We start from the raw sequence: 18,143 nt of genomic DNA on the forward strand, positions 1-18,143 counted from the left end.
AACTAAGGTCACCAATGACCTCTTAACCACCAAGAGCAAGCGACACTACTCTGTCCTCCTCCTCCTGGACCTGTCGGCTGCCTTTGACACAGTGAACCATTCCCTATTATTACAGACCCTCTCATCCCTTGGCATCACAGACTTGGCCCTATCCTGGATCTCATCATACCTAACAGACCGGACATTCAGCGTCTCCTACTCACACACCACCTCCTCACCTCGCCCCTATCTGTCGGAGTCCCACAAGGTTCAGTCCTAGGGCCCCTGATCTTCTCCATTTACACCTTTGGCCTGGGACAGTTCATAGAATCTCATGGCTTTCATTATCATCTCTATGCTGATGACACACAGATCTACATCTCTGGACCAGATATCACCTCCCTACTAACCAGAATCCCTCAATTTCTGTCCACTATTTCATCCTTCTTCTCCGCTAGATTTCTGAAACTTAACATAGACAAAACAGAATTCATGATCTTTCCCCCATCTCACGTGACCCCCCCAACGAATCTATACATTACAGTAAATGGCTGCCCACTCTCCCCAGTCCCACAAGCTCGCTGCTTCGGGGTAATCCTTGATGCTGATCCCTCATTCAAACCACATATCCAAGTCCTTTCCACTTCCTGCCGACTTCAACTCAAAAATATTTCACAACTCCGTTCATTCCTCAACCAAGAATCTCCAAAAACCCCAGTCCATGCCCTCATCATCTCTCGCCTTGACTACTGCAACCTCCTGCCCTGTGGTCTCCCCTCTAACACTCTCGCACCCTTCCAATCTATTTTAAACTCTGCTGCCCGACTTATCCACTAATTCTCCCCTCTGTTAATCCCTTCACTGGCTCCCCATTGCCCAGAGACTCCAGTACAAAACCCTAACCATGACGTACAAAGCCATCCACAACCTGTCTCCTCCATACATCTGTGACCTCGTCTCCCACCATACTCTGCAGCTGCTTGTAATTTAAATAAGTCTCGCAACACACACAGGAACAATAAGTTTATTACATTTTCTACACAGTACAGTTCATAATTTTACAACATAGTTCGGATCATCAAGAAATACAGTATATTCCTATACTCAACCTAGACGATAAATTACATGAGATTTTAAAAAATACGGATCAGTTTTGTGGCCAGAAAAGCTCCAACTTTACGGTCTATTTTGTCCCCAAGTTTATTCAGCCACAATGAACATCATATTTCTGACACATGGCTCGCACTACAAGGCTTTTTTAGATGTGACAATACAAAATGTATTTCATGCAAATACGTAGACAAATCGAAAGCATTTACCTCATCAGTCACAAGCAAAACATACAACATCAAAGATTTTTATATTGCAATAGCAGAGGTGTGATGTACCTCATTGACTGCATGCCTTGCAACATGCAATATATATGCTGCACAGCCAGTAAATTAAAAAGACACAAATGTGGCACCCCAGGAGTCTGGTTGCCACCGTGGCATTGCCTCCCTCACAGGGGGTGATGTCATGCCGGGAAGCAAGGAGGGGTCCCCTTATCAGGTAACACCAGCATCCAACACATTCCTGACTCCAGGCCAGAAGGGGGAGCTCTAACACCCGGTTTCAGGGGAGTCGAGGAGAACCTGGGGAGTGAAGCTGTAGCCAGGCTCACCCCAGAACAGAGCACTGACAAAGATGACACCAGAGTCCTTGGCTGTGTGGGTGCTGTACGCCCCGACAGTCGAATCTGGAGGGCAGGGAACTGCAAGCTCCCTGGCCACACTGAACTCCTGGAGGCACCACAGCAGACCAAGAGCCGGGGCTGCTAGTGAAAAACCAGTGCTCGCTATAGGCTCACGCTGTCTGCCATACAGGTTAGAAGCAGCATGCAGGAGAGAAACTTGAACAGAGCTTAAAGCTGGAAGGACCCAAAAGAATGGCGCAGAAGGAAAGCCTCCAAACCCACCTGGCTAGGTGGACCCTAAGTTGCTTCCAGGCTGTCCGGACCCCATCATCACCTGTTTCCCATGCCCCGGACTGCACCTGCAACTGACAAGTAAAAGTAAATGAAACTGCAATCCTTGTGTCCTCCAGTCATTTCCTGCACCCTGAGTCCTGCACCCCATCGTCTACGATCCCTTACCCACTATACCGATAGCCGTGGGGCCCGCTCCACCTGTGGGGAGTAGAACCATCCCAGCTGCATTACCATCAGCTCTAGTGGTCCCCTTAAGCAGCATTGGCCATCCTTTGCCAAACACCACAGGTGGAGTCACAAACTAACTCCCTATAGACTCTATTTCCCCTTCATTTCATTAATTTTATTGGATGCCCAGGGCCAAGGACCGGGTCACTGCTGCCGTGACCACCCCCTTCAGAATCGTCGGACCCAGCCCGAGTACCCCATGGCCCTAGCGGGCGCTCCACATACGTAAACATCTTTTAGATCCCGCAAACACAGCAGCAGTAAACATATCGGTGGCATCCAAACATTTTTCGTCAGTACATACAGGATACACAACATCTTTCAGATTCAAACCTATTGAGCTAGTTCACAACCCAGTCAGGGGTGGTAACTTTAAGAGAAAAATTCTGAATTGTGAGTCCTTTCGGATTTTCATTTTAGCAACAAGACAACCATTTAGATTAAATATAAGACATGATCTCATTTTACAATATTTGTAGCTTATAAAATGTTTATTTTTTTGTTTTTATTTTTTTATTTTTTTGGTTTCCATAATCTCTACATGGTTTTACATAAAGTCAACATTGAATGCATTTATATTTCCATGTTTAAGTGTTTTTTTTTTTATTTTTTTGTGGGTTTATTCTTAGTCCTTTGTATGTATTACACTTGTTGTTTTTATTCACACACTGTTTGTATTTAGTATTCCCATTTATATACACAGGGCATGAGTTAACACGTCAACAGGTGATCTCTCTTTGAATGATTCGATTAGTCCATATGAGCAGCATATCATTGTGGTTCAGTAGGATTTGTGTATATATACGGCTCCATTCACATTGAACCACAACCATTATTAAGGCTCCATTGAGCTGAAATGCATCGGTTGTTCACACCATGGCCAAAGCTGCATGTCAACTTGTTTTTTAAGAACTGATTTTTCAATGAAGTGAAACAAAAAGCATCAGACATTCACTTCCTTAACAGCTGACAGGCTCTCACTCACTTTGACTCTTGCAGTGCTTGTCATGGTTTCATCACTCACTGTCTGTGTGGCAAGCCACAACATAACTTGCTCATCTACCTCTCCTCCACCTCCTCTACTGAGCTTTTCAGCTGGGTACCTCTGGGTGCACACCAAGTGGAATCTAGAATCTCAGGTATCTGAGTCTCATCAGTACCACCCCTTGGGGATTCTGCTCATAACGTACTTCATCCAACCCTGGATACAACAGGAAAACAATTTGGGCATGGGTGCAGATGCTTTCCTACTCTGTGAATCTATGGAGCAGACCTCTGATGCCCATGGAATAGATTGTGTGAATGGCTCTGCAGACTGGCCCATCTTTGGTTCCCCACAGTCAGTTGGGCACTTGGAAAGTTGTGATGCAGAGGGAAGCAAGGGTGATTGGGGTGCCACCTCTGAGGATTGTACTGTGTGTGATGTTAAGGTGGAGGAAGAGGAGGAGATTCCACTTGATGCAGTACTTGCCATCCACTGGAGCACATGCTCTTTCTGACCCTCATCTACAATGCGTACCACTGTGCATCTGCCAAAGAAAGAGAGTTGAGTAGCCCGTTCAGTAACAACTATTGTTAGTTGTCTTTGAAAAGGATGACACGGGGTTTGTTCAGTAGAGCTTTCAGAAACATTACCACCTAACCCACGTACACGTCGAACACCAAGCATATTCCCCCTTCTACCACGACCTCACTTTTTCCCCACTCATGTTGTTTGTAGCCTTCCCCTCTTTTAACCAGCCACTTCACAATCTTGGGCCCAGATCTGTCAGTCACCTGTTACAATCAGTATTTATTTAGATAGTGTGCCTGAACAACAATATTAGTCCTAATGATTTTGTTTAGCTATTGGGGCCTCCTGAATCCTGACTGCAACATAGTATTAGCCCAACTGATTTTGAGTAGGAAATGTGAACTCTGGCCTGTACAACACTATTAGGCTTAATGATTTTGATTAGCAAATGGGGCCTCCTAAGTCTTGACTGCAACACAGTATTAGCCCAAGCAATCTTGAGTAGGAAATGTGGACTCCTACCAGCACAACACTATTAGCACAATTTCGTTAGATGCTGGGCTGGCAGGTCGATTTCACACAGGACAGGATCCTATCTAACTATATGACAACTTGCAGCAGCAGCAGGAGCGACCTTTCTGCGCTGTTACACTGAGAAAATGGCACCAGTAAAACATCATGTCTGCTTTTTATATGAAGAGGGACATGTGACTTTGGCAGCTGATGACAGAAGCCCCTGTGTCATGACATTGGATGGTTTCTGCGCCCTGATTGGCTGCCTGAATGTACACACATTAAGTTATTAAAAACTAAATAAAAACTACATTCCGCCGCTCCTCTAACCTATAGACACCCTCTCACCTCACTATGCTAGCCAAAGTCCTAACAAAAGCATTAGTGGAATTGCGATCATTTACTGAACTGTGACCGAATGTTGCCGACCTTAAGGAAATACACTTGGGAAAACGAAACGCGAATCCGAATGTGCTGCATTCGTGCCAAATTTGAGATTGGCGAATGTTGTCCAAACAAGTTCGCTCATCTCTAGTCAGGAAAACACTATGCGTCCAAATCATTGAGGTTTTTCCGCCATTTTTCTAATGAAAAAAAAAAACATCTTCAAATTAGGCAAGGAGTGGCAGACACTGCACATGTAATTAAGCAAAAATTAAGACAATTTAGTGGTGTAAATTATGCCAGAAATGTACTTCAGACCCTGGCTGTAGTAACATCTATGGCTGTAGTGCGCAACAGTTGAAAAGTTCGTCTAGTTCATTAAGTGGTGTGTGACTTTTTACGACTGTATGACTTTAGTCTTAGCCTAATACATCTGTTTCATTCATGAAGACTAGTATGCACAATACTAGTCTTAATTAATTAACTGGGCTCTTAATGATTATCAGAATGTATAATTACAATTTTTACCATTGTTTAAAATTTTAATTACATAAATTCTTAATTTTCTATTTATCTGGTATTTAAAGTAGATATTAAGAATCAATGTTGGTTACACTGAATTTGCAACTGGACACTTCAGGATATAAACCACAGAAAGATGTGTTACTAAAAACTGCATGAAAAAAAGAATGAAATAATATCCATTTTTTATATTTAATATGTGAAAAGCAGCAGTAAAGTAATGTAGATTCAGTGGAGCCTTTTTAATATAACTTCCCAAAATTTGTAGTGAACCACCTCCCCACAAGAGCAATCTACTCAAAGAAGAGGACCAATGTTGGGTTGGTCTTCACTGTATTTGCAAGGATGTGTTCAAATGGCAGAAAATAAAATTTGCCAAGGAAATCCTGTCAATTTGTAGTTTGTTTTGGAAATCTGGATGCTTTACTGATGCTCGTGTTGCGTCGATCATTTGTGGCAGAATTCTGGTGCTAACCTTTGCAGTTTCAGCTGCCACAGGACCAGTTAATTGTGTGTGACTTTTCTCTGGCTTCTGTGCAGAATTCCTTCAGCCATCTCTTTAATAAGTAGCAAGTGTTTTTTCATGCCTGTCCAGAATTTTGAAACCATTTGGAACGGCAATGCAAATTTTCCTTAAAAATGTGGGGAGTTTGTTTATTGATGCTTTTCACACAGATTTCAGAGCAAATAGACGTCTGTATAAGTATACCAAAAATTTAATTGCTAATAATTATCTTGTAGGATGCAAAAGAGATATTTTTCAGAAAATGGAATTCTCCGGGGAGAGTCTCACAAGTGTTATTGCACCTAATGTACAAATGTGTCAGAAGATATGTACATTTTATCCAAACTGTTTATATTTTACCTATGTAACAAAGGACTCATCAGAAGCCAATCAGAGGTCAGTGGCATGGTTCCGGATAAATTTAACTGAATATTTTAGATATGTACTTTAAACTCCCATTTGACATAGTCAAGTGGACACACATGTTTATCAAATGACAAAATGACCAAAATATTCTACTGCTTAAGATCTTGATGAAGCAGAATAGTAAATATATATATGGAGCATACAGATGGAATAAATGTTAATGTGATATCTAACTATGTTAACTGGAACCAGTCAGCAGGAATATGTGATGTCATGTAAAGACATGGGAAAAATGGCACTTTAATTCAAATTATAGTGACTTTTTTTTAAAGAAATCTGTGCAGTCGTTCTTCCCGTAAAAGTTTTATGGTAATTTGGCGTAAATGCAGCAGGGCTCGCCCTTGCACTTGCCCCATATTATGATATAACTTCAAAGAGTGATTCCTAAAGAATGAGAAGATGGATTTCTTTATAAAAAGGTATCCATTACGTTTAAAGTAATCCGCATTACAGCACTATTATGACACTTTAATGCAGATTACTTAAAAAAGGATGTGTCAACCTTCTGGATTCAAACCATTGATCCTGTGTTCTGTGGTTGCATCTCTTTCCACAGAGCCACAGCAGATTTTTTTTGGGGGGGTATATTAGTTCTGTTATCCTTTTTCTGTCAGTTTTGGGTAACAGCTGTTTTTCATTTATATGGTTTGTCTGTGCTATCACCTTTCGGGTGCAACTTTAAAAATATTCCTCTACTGATGTTTCCTGCTGGTAATAGACTTTGTTGGATACATTCACTTTCCTGTAGTTTGTGTTGGTTGCAGCTTTTTTGTGTATGATTCCTTTATTCCTTAGGGAACTGCTACTCTCAAGATCAAAGGAGCTGCTAAGGACATTCAGGATAACCTGCGTCGAGTTTGGACGCCATTGAACTATCTTAGGGTGCCAACTTCTGCGGTCAGGCAGAGACAGACAATGGTCAGAGTAGGGATTTTCCCAGTCGGAACAGGTGTAGGAATTTATCTTCCTGGTTTCTACTTTGCCCATGTGAATGTGCTTTGGCAGTAGTAACAGAACATTTCACCAATGTTTCATGTTGAACTAGACACGCCATGAAATAGGTGCTGCAGAGTACAATAAAAAATTTTTTTCCACTTCCCTATTGTGGACGTACTAGTGATTAAACTATTTTTCACTTAACCAGTTAATTTTTTTTAAATCAAAGTGGCCATTAACAGGGAGATTTCTGTAACAACTCTGCTGGCATCACGTCATGGCCTCACATCTCTCACACTATCTTACCCACTGCTCCAGGTCATGATGTGGTTTCTGTTTCATGCCAGCTCCATGTTCTGTGTCTCTGCTCTCTGCATGCCTCATGGCTATGTGTATAGGGGGCCGGCGCCTGAACTCTCTGGTTCTTATAGGAATCAGGTGCATCTGTCTAATCAGTTCCTGACCAATTATCAAGAGGCCTCCTGTAAATAGTGCAGCTCCACCCTGTGGTCTGGGCCTGTGCAATGTGTTAGCTCAGTTAGTGTTTTGCTGCTGAGTTTGCCTGGCCTTGCTCTGAGTTACTCTCTCTGAGCTTTTCTCTGTGCTATTGCCTTGATCTTGTAGTCCGCCCTCCAGGAGGCAGAATATCCTGGTCCCCGTGTCTTTGTCCCTGTGTCTTGTTCCATTGCCTTGTCTGTACTTTGTCTTTTCTCGGTCTCCTTGTCTGTGGCTTCCTTCCCTGCTTTGTCTTTCCTTGTGTTCTCAGTCTGCTTATACTCCGCACTCTTGTGGCTCTGCACTCAGACCTTGCTTCGCACTCTCTGGCTTTGCTCTGTGGCTCCGCTCTTTGCGGTTCTATCTGGCTCCGCTCTCTGCGGTTCTATCTGGCTCCGCCTCCTGTGTTTCTACACTTGGCTCTGTCTCTGCTCTTGGCTCCGCCTCCAGCATCTCCGCTCTTGGCGTTACCTCCAGCGTCTCCGCTTTTGGTTCCGCCTCCAGCGTCTCCGCTCTTGGCTCCGCCTCCAGCGTCTCCGCTCTTGGCTCCGCCTCTAGCGTCTCCGCTCTTGGCTCTGCCTCTAGCGTCTCCGCTCTTGGCTCCGCCTCCAGCGTCTCCGCTCTTGGCTCCGCCTCCAGCGTCTCCGCTCTTGGCTCTGCCTCCAGCATCTCAGCTCTTGGCTCTGCCTCCAGTGTTTCCGCACTTGGCTTCGCCTCCAGCGTCTCCGCTCTTGGCTCCGCCTCCAGCGTCTCCGCTCTTGGCTCCGCCTCCAGCGTCTCCGCTCTTGGCTCCGCCTCCAGCGTCTCCGCCCTTGGCTCTGCCTTCTCCTTCTCTTCTCTTAGTTCCACCTTCTACTTGTTACTTAGTCCTCCTGTCTGAACAGGTTCCAACCTGTTTCACATACCTGCCTGCAGACCGGTCCCTACCGGTTCTTCCTATGTTCCAGCCGTATCCGCCTGCCTACCAGAGAGCCGGCCGTGTCCGCCTGCCCGCCAGTGTCTCTGTTGTACCCGTCTGCCTGCCTGTGTCCCAGCCGTGCCCGCCTGTCAGCCAGAGTGCCAGCCGTGCCTGCTCCGTTCCTTAGTGGGATCAGCAGCCACAGCCAGACATCACCCTGGAGTGGCACCTGGTAGCTTCCTATTGCACAAGTCTGACCTCACCATCAGAGGCTCCAGCGAACACCTAGGAAGCTACTTAGTTACGCCCCTTCCAGGGAAGTTTGGTCTGTGGTCCAGTGGGGCCACACCCCCGTATGCCCGCGCCAACCAGTCTGGGCGCGTGCATGACAGTTTGCACAGGCCATGGCCTCCGCTGTATCCCATGTCCTACTGCTCTCTGAGCATGATGAACTTCCTCTCTACCAGTATGAGCAACCTGAAGAATTTGTTCCGCCCTGTGTCGTTCCGATTGAGTAGACCTCGGGCCCAATCATAATTTCAAACGCTCTCTACAACCAACTTCTGGCCTATGAGGAAGAGCACAACCCAGCAGACCCACCTAGGTTCTATGGGAATCCAGAGGAATGCCAAAGCTTCCTGGAACAGTGCTTGCGCTACATCCTGCAGAATGCAGCTTGTTTTCCCTCTGACCGGATTAAGGTGGGCTATATCATGTCCTACCTAGCAGGAGATGCTTTATTATGGATTTGTCCCCTCTGGGAAGCAGGGGATCCTATCGTCATGAGTCTTGGGGCCTTCCTGGTGGCCTTCCGTAAAGTCTTTGACAAGCCTCGTCCTGCTGCTCCTGTGCAGTCTTCCCCATCTAGATCTGAGAGGCGGTCCAGACGGGCGAAACCCGTGAAGAAATCGTCACGTCTGACCAAGTCCGTCCAAGACTCACCTGTTCCTCTACCTGTCCCAGCAGCTACCCAAGCAAAACCCCAGAAGGCTGATAAAAGTGGGCTGGCAAAGCAGCAGCCCAAATCCAGCCGCAAGAAGGGAACGCGGTATCGCTGCGGTTGCAAGGAACATCCTGACTGTCTCTGCCCTGTAGATCTAAAACTCCAAAACCCTGGGCCAGCAGGAGAGGCTGCCCTAGGTGAGAGTTCTTCCTCTCCATTAAAATCAAAGACTGTGTCTCTGTTTTCCGGGAGCTTTGGTGTGGTAAAGTCGCCAACCATTCGGAGTCGGTGTGTGGTCTCTGTCATACAGCTCCAGAACCCGGTAAGGGCGTTGTCTGAAGTTGGTCAAGCCCTACTCAAGAGCAGTCTAGTCCTGCAAGGACAACTACAGCTCCAAGTTGGAGCCTTATACACGAAGAAGTTTGTCTACTGTATGCTGTCTGTTATGCCCATGGGTCATTCTGAGCCAAGGACTCTACCACCCGCTCTGGTCAAGAGTTCCAGTAAAGTGCTTTGTTTGAACTTTCCCAGTCTTGAGAAGTGTCTGGTTCCCATGCGTCAAAGACACTCAGCAGTGTCATCTTCTTCAGCTGGTCTGCTAGTCGTCGAGTCAAGGTGTGCTGACGTCACCGAAGATGGGGAAACGGTGACGATGTCTCCACACATCTCCAGTGACTATACCAGAAAACAGTTAATCATCGAGTCAAGGTGTGCTGATGTCACTGAAGATGGGGAAGCGGTGACTATCTTTCCACACATCTCCAGCGACTATACCAGTAAACAGTTAGTCGCCGAGTCAAGGTGTGCTAACGTCACTGAAGATGGGGAAGCGGTGACTGTCTCTCCACACATCTCCCACGACTATTCCTGTAATCCGTTCCTAGGAACATCCCCGCCATTTGGACGATTTCTTCTGGATAACGGGCAGAAGATGGTTCCTATGTGGATACCTTCAGCGTCCTTGTGGCCGGCTGGTGAAGATTTCAAAACAGAAGTTTGTTCACCTCAATTTTTCTCTGACCCGGTGGAGCTGTTGTTCTCCACTCTCATCTCTAATGACTTTTCTTGTGTTCCGTACCTAAGAACATCTCTGCTACCTGTCGGGCAAAAGTTGAATCCTATGAGAAGGCTTCCAGTTTCCATGTGTCCAGCTGGTGAAGATGTCAAGACAGCAGCATTCAATTCCCTGTTACCTGTCTACCTGAAGGAGGTGGTCCAGCTCATTGTGGAAGCTAACCCTGTTGAGCACCAAGAGACTTTGTTTTATGAGATTCCTGGTGACCCGCCTGCCTTATTCTACCCTGAAGATGTCATGTTGGCCTGGACTATGTGTGCTCCTATCCTTCTTCTACAAGTTATTCTGGCGGGCTTGAAGAAGAGGGGCCGTAAAGGGGGGGTACTGTAACAACTCTGCTGGCATCACGTCATGGCCTCACATCTCTCACACTATCTTACCCACTGCTCCAGGTCATGATGTGGTTTCTGTTTCATGCCAGCTCCATGTTCTGTGTCTCTGCTCTCTGCATGCCTCATGGCTATGTGTATAGGGGGCCGGCGCCTGAACTCTCTGGTTCTTATAGGAATCAGGTGCATCTGTCTAATCAGTTCCTGACCAATTATCAAGAGGCCTCCTGTATATAGTGCAGCTCCACCCTGTGGTCTGGGCCTGTGCAATGTGTTAGCTCAGTTAGTGTTTTGCTGCTGAGTTTGCCTGGCCTTGCTCTGAGTTACTCTCTCTGAGCTTTTCTCTGTGCTATTGCCTTGATCTTGTAGTCCGCCCTCCAGGAGGCAGAATATCCTGGTCCCTGTGTCTTTGTCCCTGTGTCTTGTTCCATTGCCTTGTCTGTACTTTGTCTTTTCTCGGTCTCCTTGTCTGTGGCTTCCTTCCCTGCTTTGTCTTTCCTTGTGTTCTCAGTCTGCTTATACTCCGCACTCTTGTGGCTCTGCACTCAGACCTTGCTTCGCACTCTCTGGCTTTGCTCTGTGGCTCCGCTCTTTGCGGTTCTATCTGGCTCCGCCTCCTGTGTTTCTACACTTGGCTCTGTCTCTGCTCTTGGCTCCGCCTCCAGCGTCTCCGCTCTTGGCGTTACCTCCAGCGTCTCCGCTTTTGGTTCTGCCTCCAGCGTCTCCGCTCTTGGCTCCGCCTCCAGCGTCTCCGCTCTTGGCTCCGCCTCTAGCGTCTCCGCTCTTGGCTCCGCCTCCAGCGTCTCCGCTCTTGGCTCCGCCTCCAGCATCTCCGCTCTTGGCTCCTCCTCCAGCATCTCCGCTCTTGGCTCCGCCTCCAGCGTCTCCGCTCTTTGCTCCGCCTCCAACATCTCCGCCCTTGGCTCTGCCTTCTCCTTCTCTTCTCTTAGTTCCACCTTCTACTTGTTACTTAGTCCTCCTGTCTGAACAGGTTCCAACCTGTTTCACATACCTGCCTGCAGACCGGTCCCTACCGGTTCTTCCTATGTTCCAGCCGTACCCGCCTGCCTACCAGAGAGCCGGCCGTGTCCGCCTGCCCGCCAGTGTCTCTGTTGTATCCGTCTGCCTGCCTGTGTCCTAGCCGTGCCCGCCTGTCAGCCAGAGTGCCAGCCGTGCCCGCTCCGTTCCTTAGTGGGATCAGCAGCCACAGCCAGACATCACCCTGGAGTGGCACCTGGTAGCTTCCTATTGCACAAGTCTGACCTCACCATCAGAGGCTCCAGCGAACACCTAGGAAGCTACTTAGTTACGCCCCTTCCAGGGAAGTTTGGTCTGTGGTCCAGTGGGGCCACACCCCCGTATGCCCGCGCCAACCAGTCTGGGCGCGTGCGTGACAATTTCATTGTGTGTATGTGTACTTTTTTTTAATTCTGAAACTGACCATTCATAGGCAGGCAGCAACAGACTGGGGAAAAAAAACAACCTCCCTCACAAATACACAGAACAGGCTCAGTGTGAGACATGCATTCACAAACAGTCTGCTTGCCATGATTTCACCACTCAATGTGTCCTATAGATGCTGTGAATGACAACTCTACCATTTTATGGGATTAAGGGATTGCTGAGCTGTCAGGATTGTGAGTGCCTAATCTGAGGCAAAGGCTTGAGTGTTGTGTGAATGACAGGATACCAAATGTACATTTTTGGTGAAGAATCAACAACAAGTTTAACACAATTGTGAAGTTGAATGAAATTTATTGCTTATTGAAATTTTTGTTGAAATTCAAAAACTGAAAAGTGGGGCGTGCAATATTATTCGGCCCCTTTAATTTCAGTGCAGCAAACTCACTCCAGAAGTTCATTGTGGATCTCTGAATGATCCAATGTTGTCCAAAATGCCTAATGATGATAAATATAATCCACCTGTGTGTAATCAAGTCTTCATATAAATGCACCCGCTCTGTGATAGTCTCAGGGTTCTGTTTGAAGCACAGACAGCATAATGAAGACCTAGGAACACAACAGGCAGGTCAGTGATACTGTTGTGGAGAAGATTAAAACCAGATTTGGATGCAAAATGATTTCCAAAACTATAAATATCCCAAGGAGCACTGTGCAAGTGATCATATTGAAATGGAAGGAGTATCATACCACTGCAAATCTACCAAGACCCTGCCGTCCCTCTAAACTTTCATCTCAAACAAGGAGAAGACTAATCAGAGATGCAGCCAAGAGGCCCATGATTACCCTGGATGAACTGCAGAGATCTAAAGCTGAGGTGGGACAGTCTGTCCATAGGACAACAATCACTCATACACTACACAAATCTGGCCTTTATGGAAGAGTGGCAAGAAGAAAGCCATTTCTCAAAGATATCCATAAAAAGGGTCATTTAAAGTTTGCAACAAGTCACCTGGGAGACACACCAAACATGTGGAAGAAGGTGCTCTGGTCAGATGAAACCAAAATCGAACTTATTGGCAACATTGCAAAACGATATGTTTGTCATAAAGGCAACACAGCTCATCATCCTGAACATACCATCCCCACTGTCAAACATGGTGGTGGCAGCATCATGGTTTGGGCCTGCTTTTCTTCAGCAGGGACAGGGAAGATGGTTAAAATTAATGGGAAGATGGACGGAGCCAAATACAGGACAATTCTTGAAAAAACCTGTTGGAGTCTGCAAAAGACCTGAGACTGGGATGGAGATTTGGTTTCCAACAAGACAATAATCCCAAACATAAAGCAAAAACTATAATGGAATTGTTCACAAATAAACATATCCAGGTGTTAGAATGGCCAAGTCAAAGTCCAGACCTCAATCCAATCGAGAATCTGTGGAAAGAGCTGAAAATTGCTGTTCACAAACGATCTCCATCAAACCTCACTGAGCTCGAGCTGTTTGCCAAGGAAGAATGGGCAAGAATTTCAGTCTCTCGATGTACAAAACTGATAGATACATACCATAAGCGACTTGCAGCTGTAATCGCAGCAAAAGGTGGTGCAACAAAGTATTAAGCTAAAGGGGCTGAATAATATTGCACGCCCCACTTTTCAGTTTTTGAATTTCCACAAAAATTTAAAATAAGCAATAAATTTCGTTCAAATTCACAATTGTGTTCCACTTGTTGATTCTTCACCAAAAATTTACAATTGGTATCTTTATGCTTGAAGCATGATATGTGGGAAAAGGTTGAAAAGTTCCAGAGGGCCGAATACTTTCGCAAGGCACTGTATTTAAATAAATGCTCTTTCCCTGGTACACCATTTTATTAAAAAAAATTCTGATGTAGTTCTGACGTAGTTTTTCTGTGATTTGGTTCAGTTTGTGTTGTACTCCTAATAAATCTAGATTTACTGTGAAACTAGTTCTGACGTAGTCCACCGAATCTGACATGGTCCACAAATGGAAATGTAAAAAACATAAACAGAGAGAAATATAAACAAGACACTATCCATCATTCACCACTTTATTAGAAAAAAAATTTCTGCTATAGTTCACCTAATCCGACATAGTCCAAAGTGCAAAGTGACCAGGAACGTCTGAAGTGCAGTGACGTTACTGACATCACCGCTTATCAGAGGCACCAGGTCTCGAGCAGAGCAGTGGGACCCAAGAGCGACTGCTGCTAAAGCCTATGGAGTCTCAGGATGGTGCTCAATAGGCTTTGGATGATGGATTCAAGGAACTTCATAAGGATCGCTGCACTATGTCAGACCTGCGTGGAACTTTTCTTTCTAATAAAATGGTGAACGAGGGGCGGTGTCTTGTTTCTATTTCTTTCTGTTTATGTTTTTCAGGTTTCCATTTGTGGACTATGTCGGATTTGGTGTATTACATTGGATCTGCGTAGAACATCTTTTTAAATAAAATTGTGAACCAGGGAAAGCATGGGGGAGTGTTTATTAAAATAAAGATTTTTTATGTGTTTTTTTTTTTTCTTACTGCTTTAGAAATGGGAGTGTCTGATATACATCTCTCCATTACTAGCACCAGGGCTTGATGTTAGCTGTATTTTTGCACACTACAAAGCTGACATCAACCTTAGCCCCATTACCGCAATTACCAATGCACCAGGGCAATGCGGAGAGAGGCAAGGTGATTCTAATGTGATGCACCTCTTCTGGGGTGGCTGTGGGCTGGTGTTTTTAGGCTGAGAGGGGCTCAATATCCAGGTACCTTCCCCAGGGCCGCCATCAGGGCATGACGGCTGTGATTGGCGTATGGGGCCCGGTGAGCAGAGGGGGCCCGCATCGGGCCCCGTCTTATCTGCTCACCGGGCCCCTACCGGCAGCCGCAGGCTGAACCGGGCCCTTAGCGCCGACGCTGCAGCTGTTTAAAGCTATTGACGTGCGGGCGCGGGCCCGCACGTCAATAGTTAACAGCCGCGGCGTCGCCAGCCAATCTGAGGCTGGCAGGCGCTGACGTCAGCCGCAGCGTGCGTGCATGTCGCCGGCGTCTGACATCATTGTCAGTCGCCGGCGAGTGCATGCACGCTGCAGCTGCGTGGAGACTTCGCCCGCCGCAGGAGCGCGGCCAGGTAAGAAGAACTTCTTTTTTTTTTTTTCTTGAGAGCGGCGATCCGGGGGCCCAGGGAAGAACGCTGGACACAGGGGCAGAGTGCTGGGAAGAGATGGGGCAGAGTGCTGGACAGAGATGGGGCAGAGTGCTGGACAGAGATGGGGCAGAGTGCTTGGCAGAGTGCTGGACAGAGATGGGGCAGAGTGCTGGACAGAGATGGGGCAGAGTGCTGGACAGAGATGGGGCAGAGTGCTGGACAGAGATGGGACAGAGTGCTGGACAGAGATGGGGCAGAGTGCTGGGCAGAGTGCTGGACAGAGTGCTGGGCAGAGTGCTGGACAGAGATGGGGCAGAGTGCTGGACAGAGATGGGGCAGAGTGCTGGACAGAGATGGGGCAGAGTGCTGGGAAGAGATGGGGCAGAGTGCTGGGAAGAGATGGGGCAGAGTGCTGGACAGAGATGGGGCAGAGTGCTGGACAGAGATGGGGCAGAGTGCTGGACAGAGATGGGGCAGAGTGCTGGACAGAGATGGGGCAGAGTGCTGGGAAGAGATGGGGCAGAGTGCTGGGCAGAGTGCTGGACACAGAAGGGGCAGAGTGCTGGACACAGATGGGGCAGAGTGCTGGACAGAGATGGGGCAGAGTGCTGGACAGAGATGGGGCAGGATTGGAAACAGATGGGGCAGAGTGCTGGACACAGATGGGGCAGAGTGCTGGACACAGATGGGGCAGAGTGCTGGACACAGATGGGGCAGAGTGCTGGACACAGATGGGGCAGAGTGCTGGACACAGATGGGGCAGGATTGGACACAGATGGGGCAGAGTGCTGGACACAGATGGGGCAGGATTGGACACAGATGGGACAGAGTGCTGGACACAGATGGGGCAGGATTGGACACAGATGGGGCAGAGTGCTGGACACAGATGGGGCAGAGTGCTGGACACAGATGGGGCAGAGTGCTGGACACAGATGGGGCAGAGTGCTGGACACAGATGGGGCAGATATGCTGGACACAGATGGGGCAGAGTGCTGGACACAGATGGGGCAGAGTGCTGGACACAGATGGGGCAGATATGCTGGACACAGATGGGGCAGAGTGCTGGACACAGATGGGGCAGAGTGCTGGACACAGATGGGGCAGAGTGCTGGACACAGATGGGGCAGGATTGGAAACAGATGGGGCAGGATTGGACACAGATGGGACAGAGTGCTGGACACAGATGCGGCAGGATTGGAAACAGATGGGGCAGAATGGAGACAGATGGGGCAGGATTGGAGACAGATGGGGCAGGATGGATATGATGGAGACAGATGGGGCAGGATGGGGAGATCATATGGGGCAGAATGGATACTCATGAGGGCAGGATGGGAGAACATATGGCTGGAGCCTGCAATAAGACACACGGGGGCTAGGATGGCGAATATTACCATAGGGCCTATTAAGGGATATTATTATTGCAGTGATGTATTTATTTTATTTTTTGAGTATACTGTTTTAAATGGGGGGAGGTCCTCTAACTGTGCAGAGTGATACTATGTCACCTTCTTTATGTGGTGTAATGTAGAGGCTGTGAAAATTAAGTAATGTGTTCTGCAAGTGGAACTCGAGATAACTGTGTTATTTCCTGCAGAGACGAGTCCTGGCTGGAAGAAATGATGGCGGTCTGTGCTGGATGAAAGATGAAGGACTTCACCTAGAGACGTCACTGGTGAGTGAGTGTTAACTATACACTGACACTATACACTGTATACTATATACAGAGCTCCTGTGTATAATGTCACCGGTGATCACTGTATTACCTGTACACAGACACTGCTTACTAATTACAGATCTCCTGTGTATAATGGCACTGATGGTGATAGTATTGTGGTTTTTTTTTATTACTGATCAGTATTGTAGTATTCAGTCACTATGTGGTGGTAATATGCGGTCTGGTCATGGTGTTGTGGTATTTGTTCCTTGTATTTGATATTATTCGGTCACTGTGGTGGTAATATGTCATCTGGTCATAGTGCTGTGGTATTTGTTCCTTGTATGTAGTATTATAGGTCATTTTAAAAATTGAAAAATAAATAAAAATATACCTAAATTGTATTGCATATTTTAACAAATATTTAGTAGGTTACAGTACAGTAGGGCCCGGCCAAAAGTGTCAACCGTGTTCTGGTGGCGGCTTAAAAAATCTTTTGGCCAAAGCAAAAGCTGACGGCTATATGTGTGATCTGGTGATGGGAACTGTCAATGTGTGATAGGTGAGAAGTGGAGTTTTTCCAAGAGAGAGCGGTGGGACTGTGGACAGTTCGAGGGGTGGAGCCTGGAGGTGGGGCTGGGGTGGAGCCTGGGCGGAGTCTCAAGGGGGCCCCGAAAATTTTGCCAGTATGGGGCCCTGAAATTTCTAGTGGCAGCCCTGACCTTCCCAGCCTGATGACATCAGATCACAGCTGTCTGTTTTACCTTTGCTGCTTTCAAAAAAATGGGGGGACCTCATGTCGTTTTTTTCATTTATTTATTTAATCATAAACAGCTGTCCAATAAGCTCCACAGGTTGCAATTTAAAATATGTCTGGAGTTGTGCTATAATATGTCTAAATAATTCTATTATTGATATATCTGTTATCTGTTCCTGTGTGCATGGCTCATATTCCCCCCCTCCTGTGTGCATGGCTCATATTCCCCTCCCCTCCTGTATGCATGCCTCATATTCCCCCCCTCCTGTATGCATGGCTCATATCCCCCCCCTCCTGTATGCATGGCTCATATCCCCCCCCCTATATGCATGGCTCATTTTCACCCCCCTCCTGTATGCATGGCTCATATTCACCCCCCTCCTGTATGCATGGCTCATATTCCCCCTCCCCTCCTGTATGCATGGCCCATATTCCACCCCTCCTGTGTGCATGGC

At 47.0% G+C, this 18,143-nt stretch overlaps 1 protein-coding gene across 3 annotated transcripts in view; it reads left to right on the top strand.

Annotated features, from left to right (window-relative positions):
• Positions 1-18,143, top strand: part of KLKB1 (kallikrein B1) — a 194,258-nt gene that overhangs the window by 95,988 nt on the left and 80,127 nt on the right. For all 3 annotated transcript variants that reach the window (XM_069744368.1, XM_069744367.1, XM_069744366.1), the window contains one exon: positions 5,850-6,009. In XM_069744368.1, the coding sequence (XP_069600469.1) occupies positions 5,850-6,009 (160 nt within the window). The remainder of the gene's footprint in view (positions 1-5,849; positions 6,010-18,143) is intronic.

This window comes from Ranitomeya imitator, chromosome 1 (assembly GCF_032444005.1).
Source record: "Ranitomeya imitator isolate aRanImi1 chromosome 1, aRanImi1.pri, whole genome shotgun sequence".
NCBI classification, from domain to species: domain Eukaryota; kingdom Metazoa; phylum Chordata; class Amphibia; order Anura; family Dendrobatidae; genus Ranitomeya; species Ranitomeya imitator.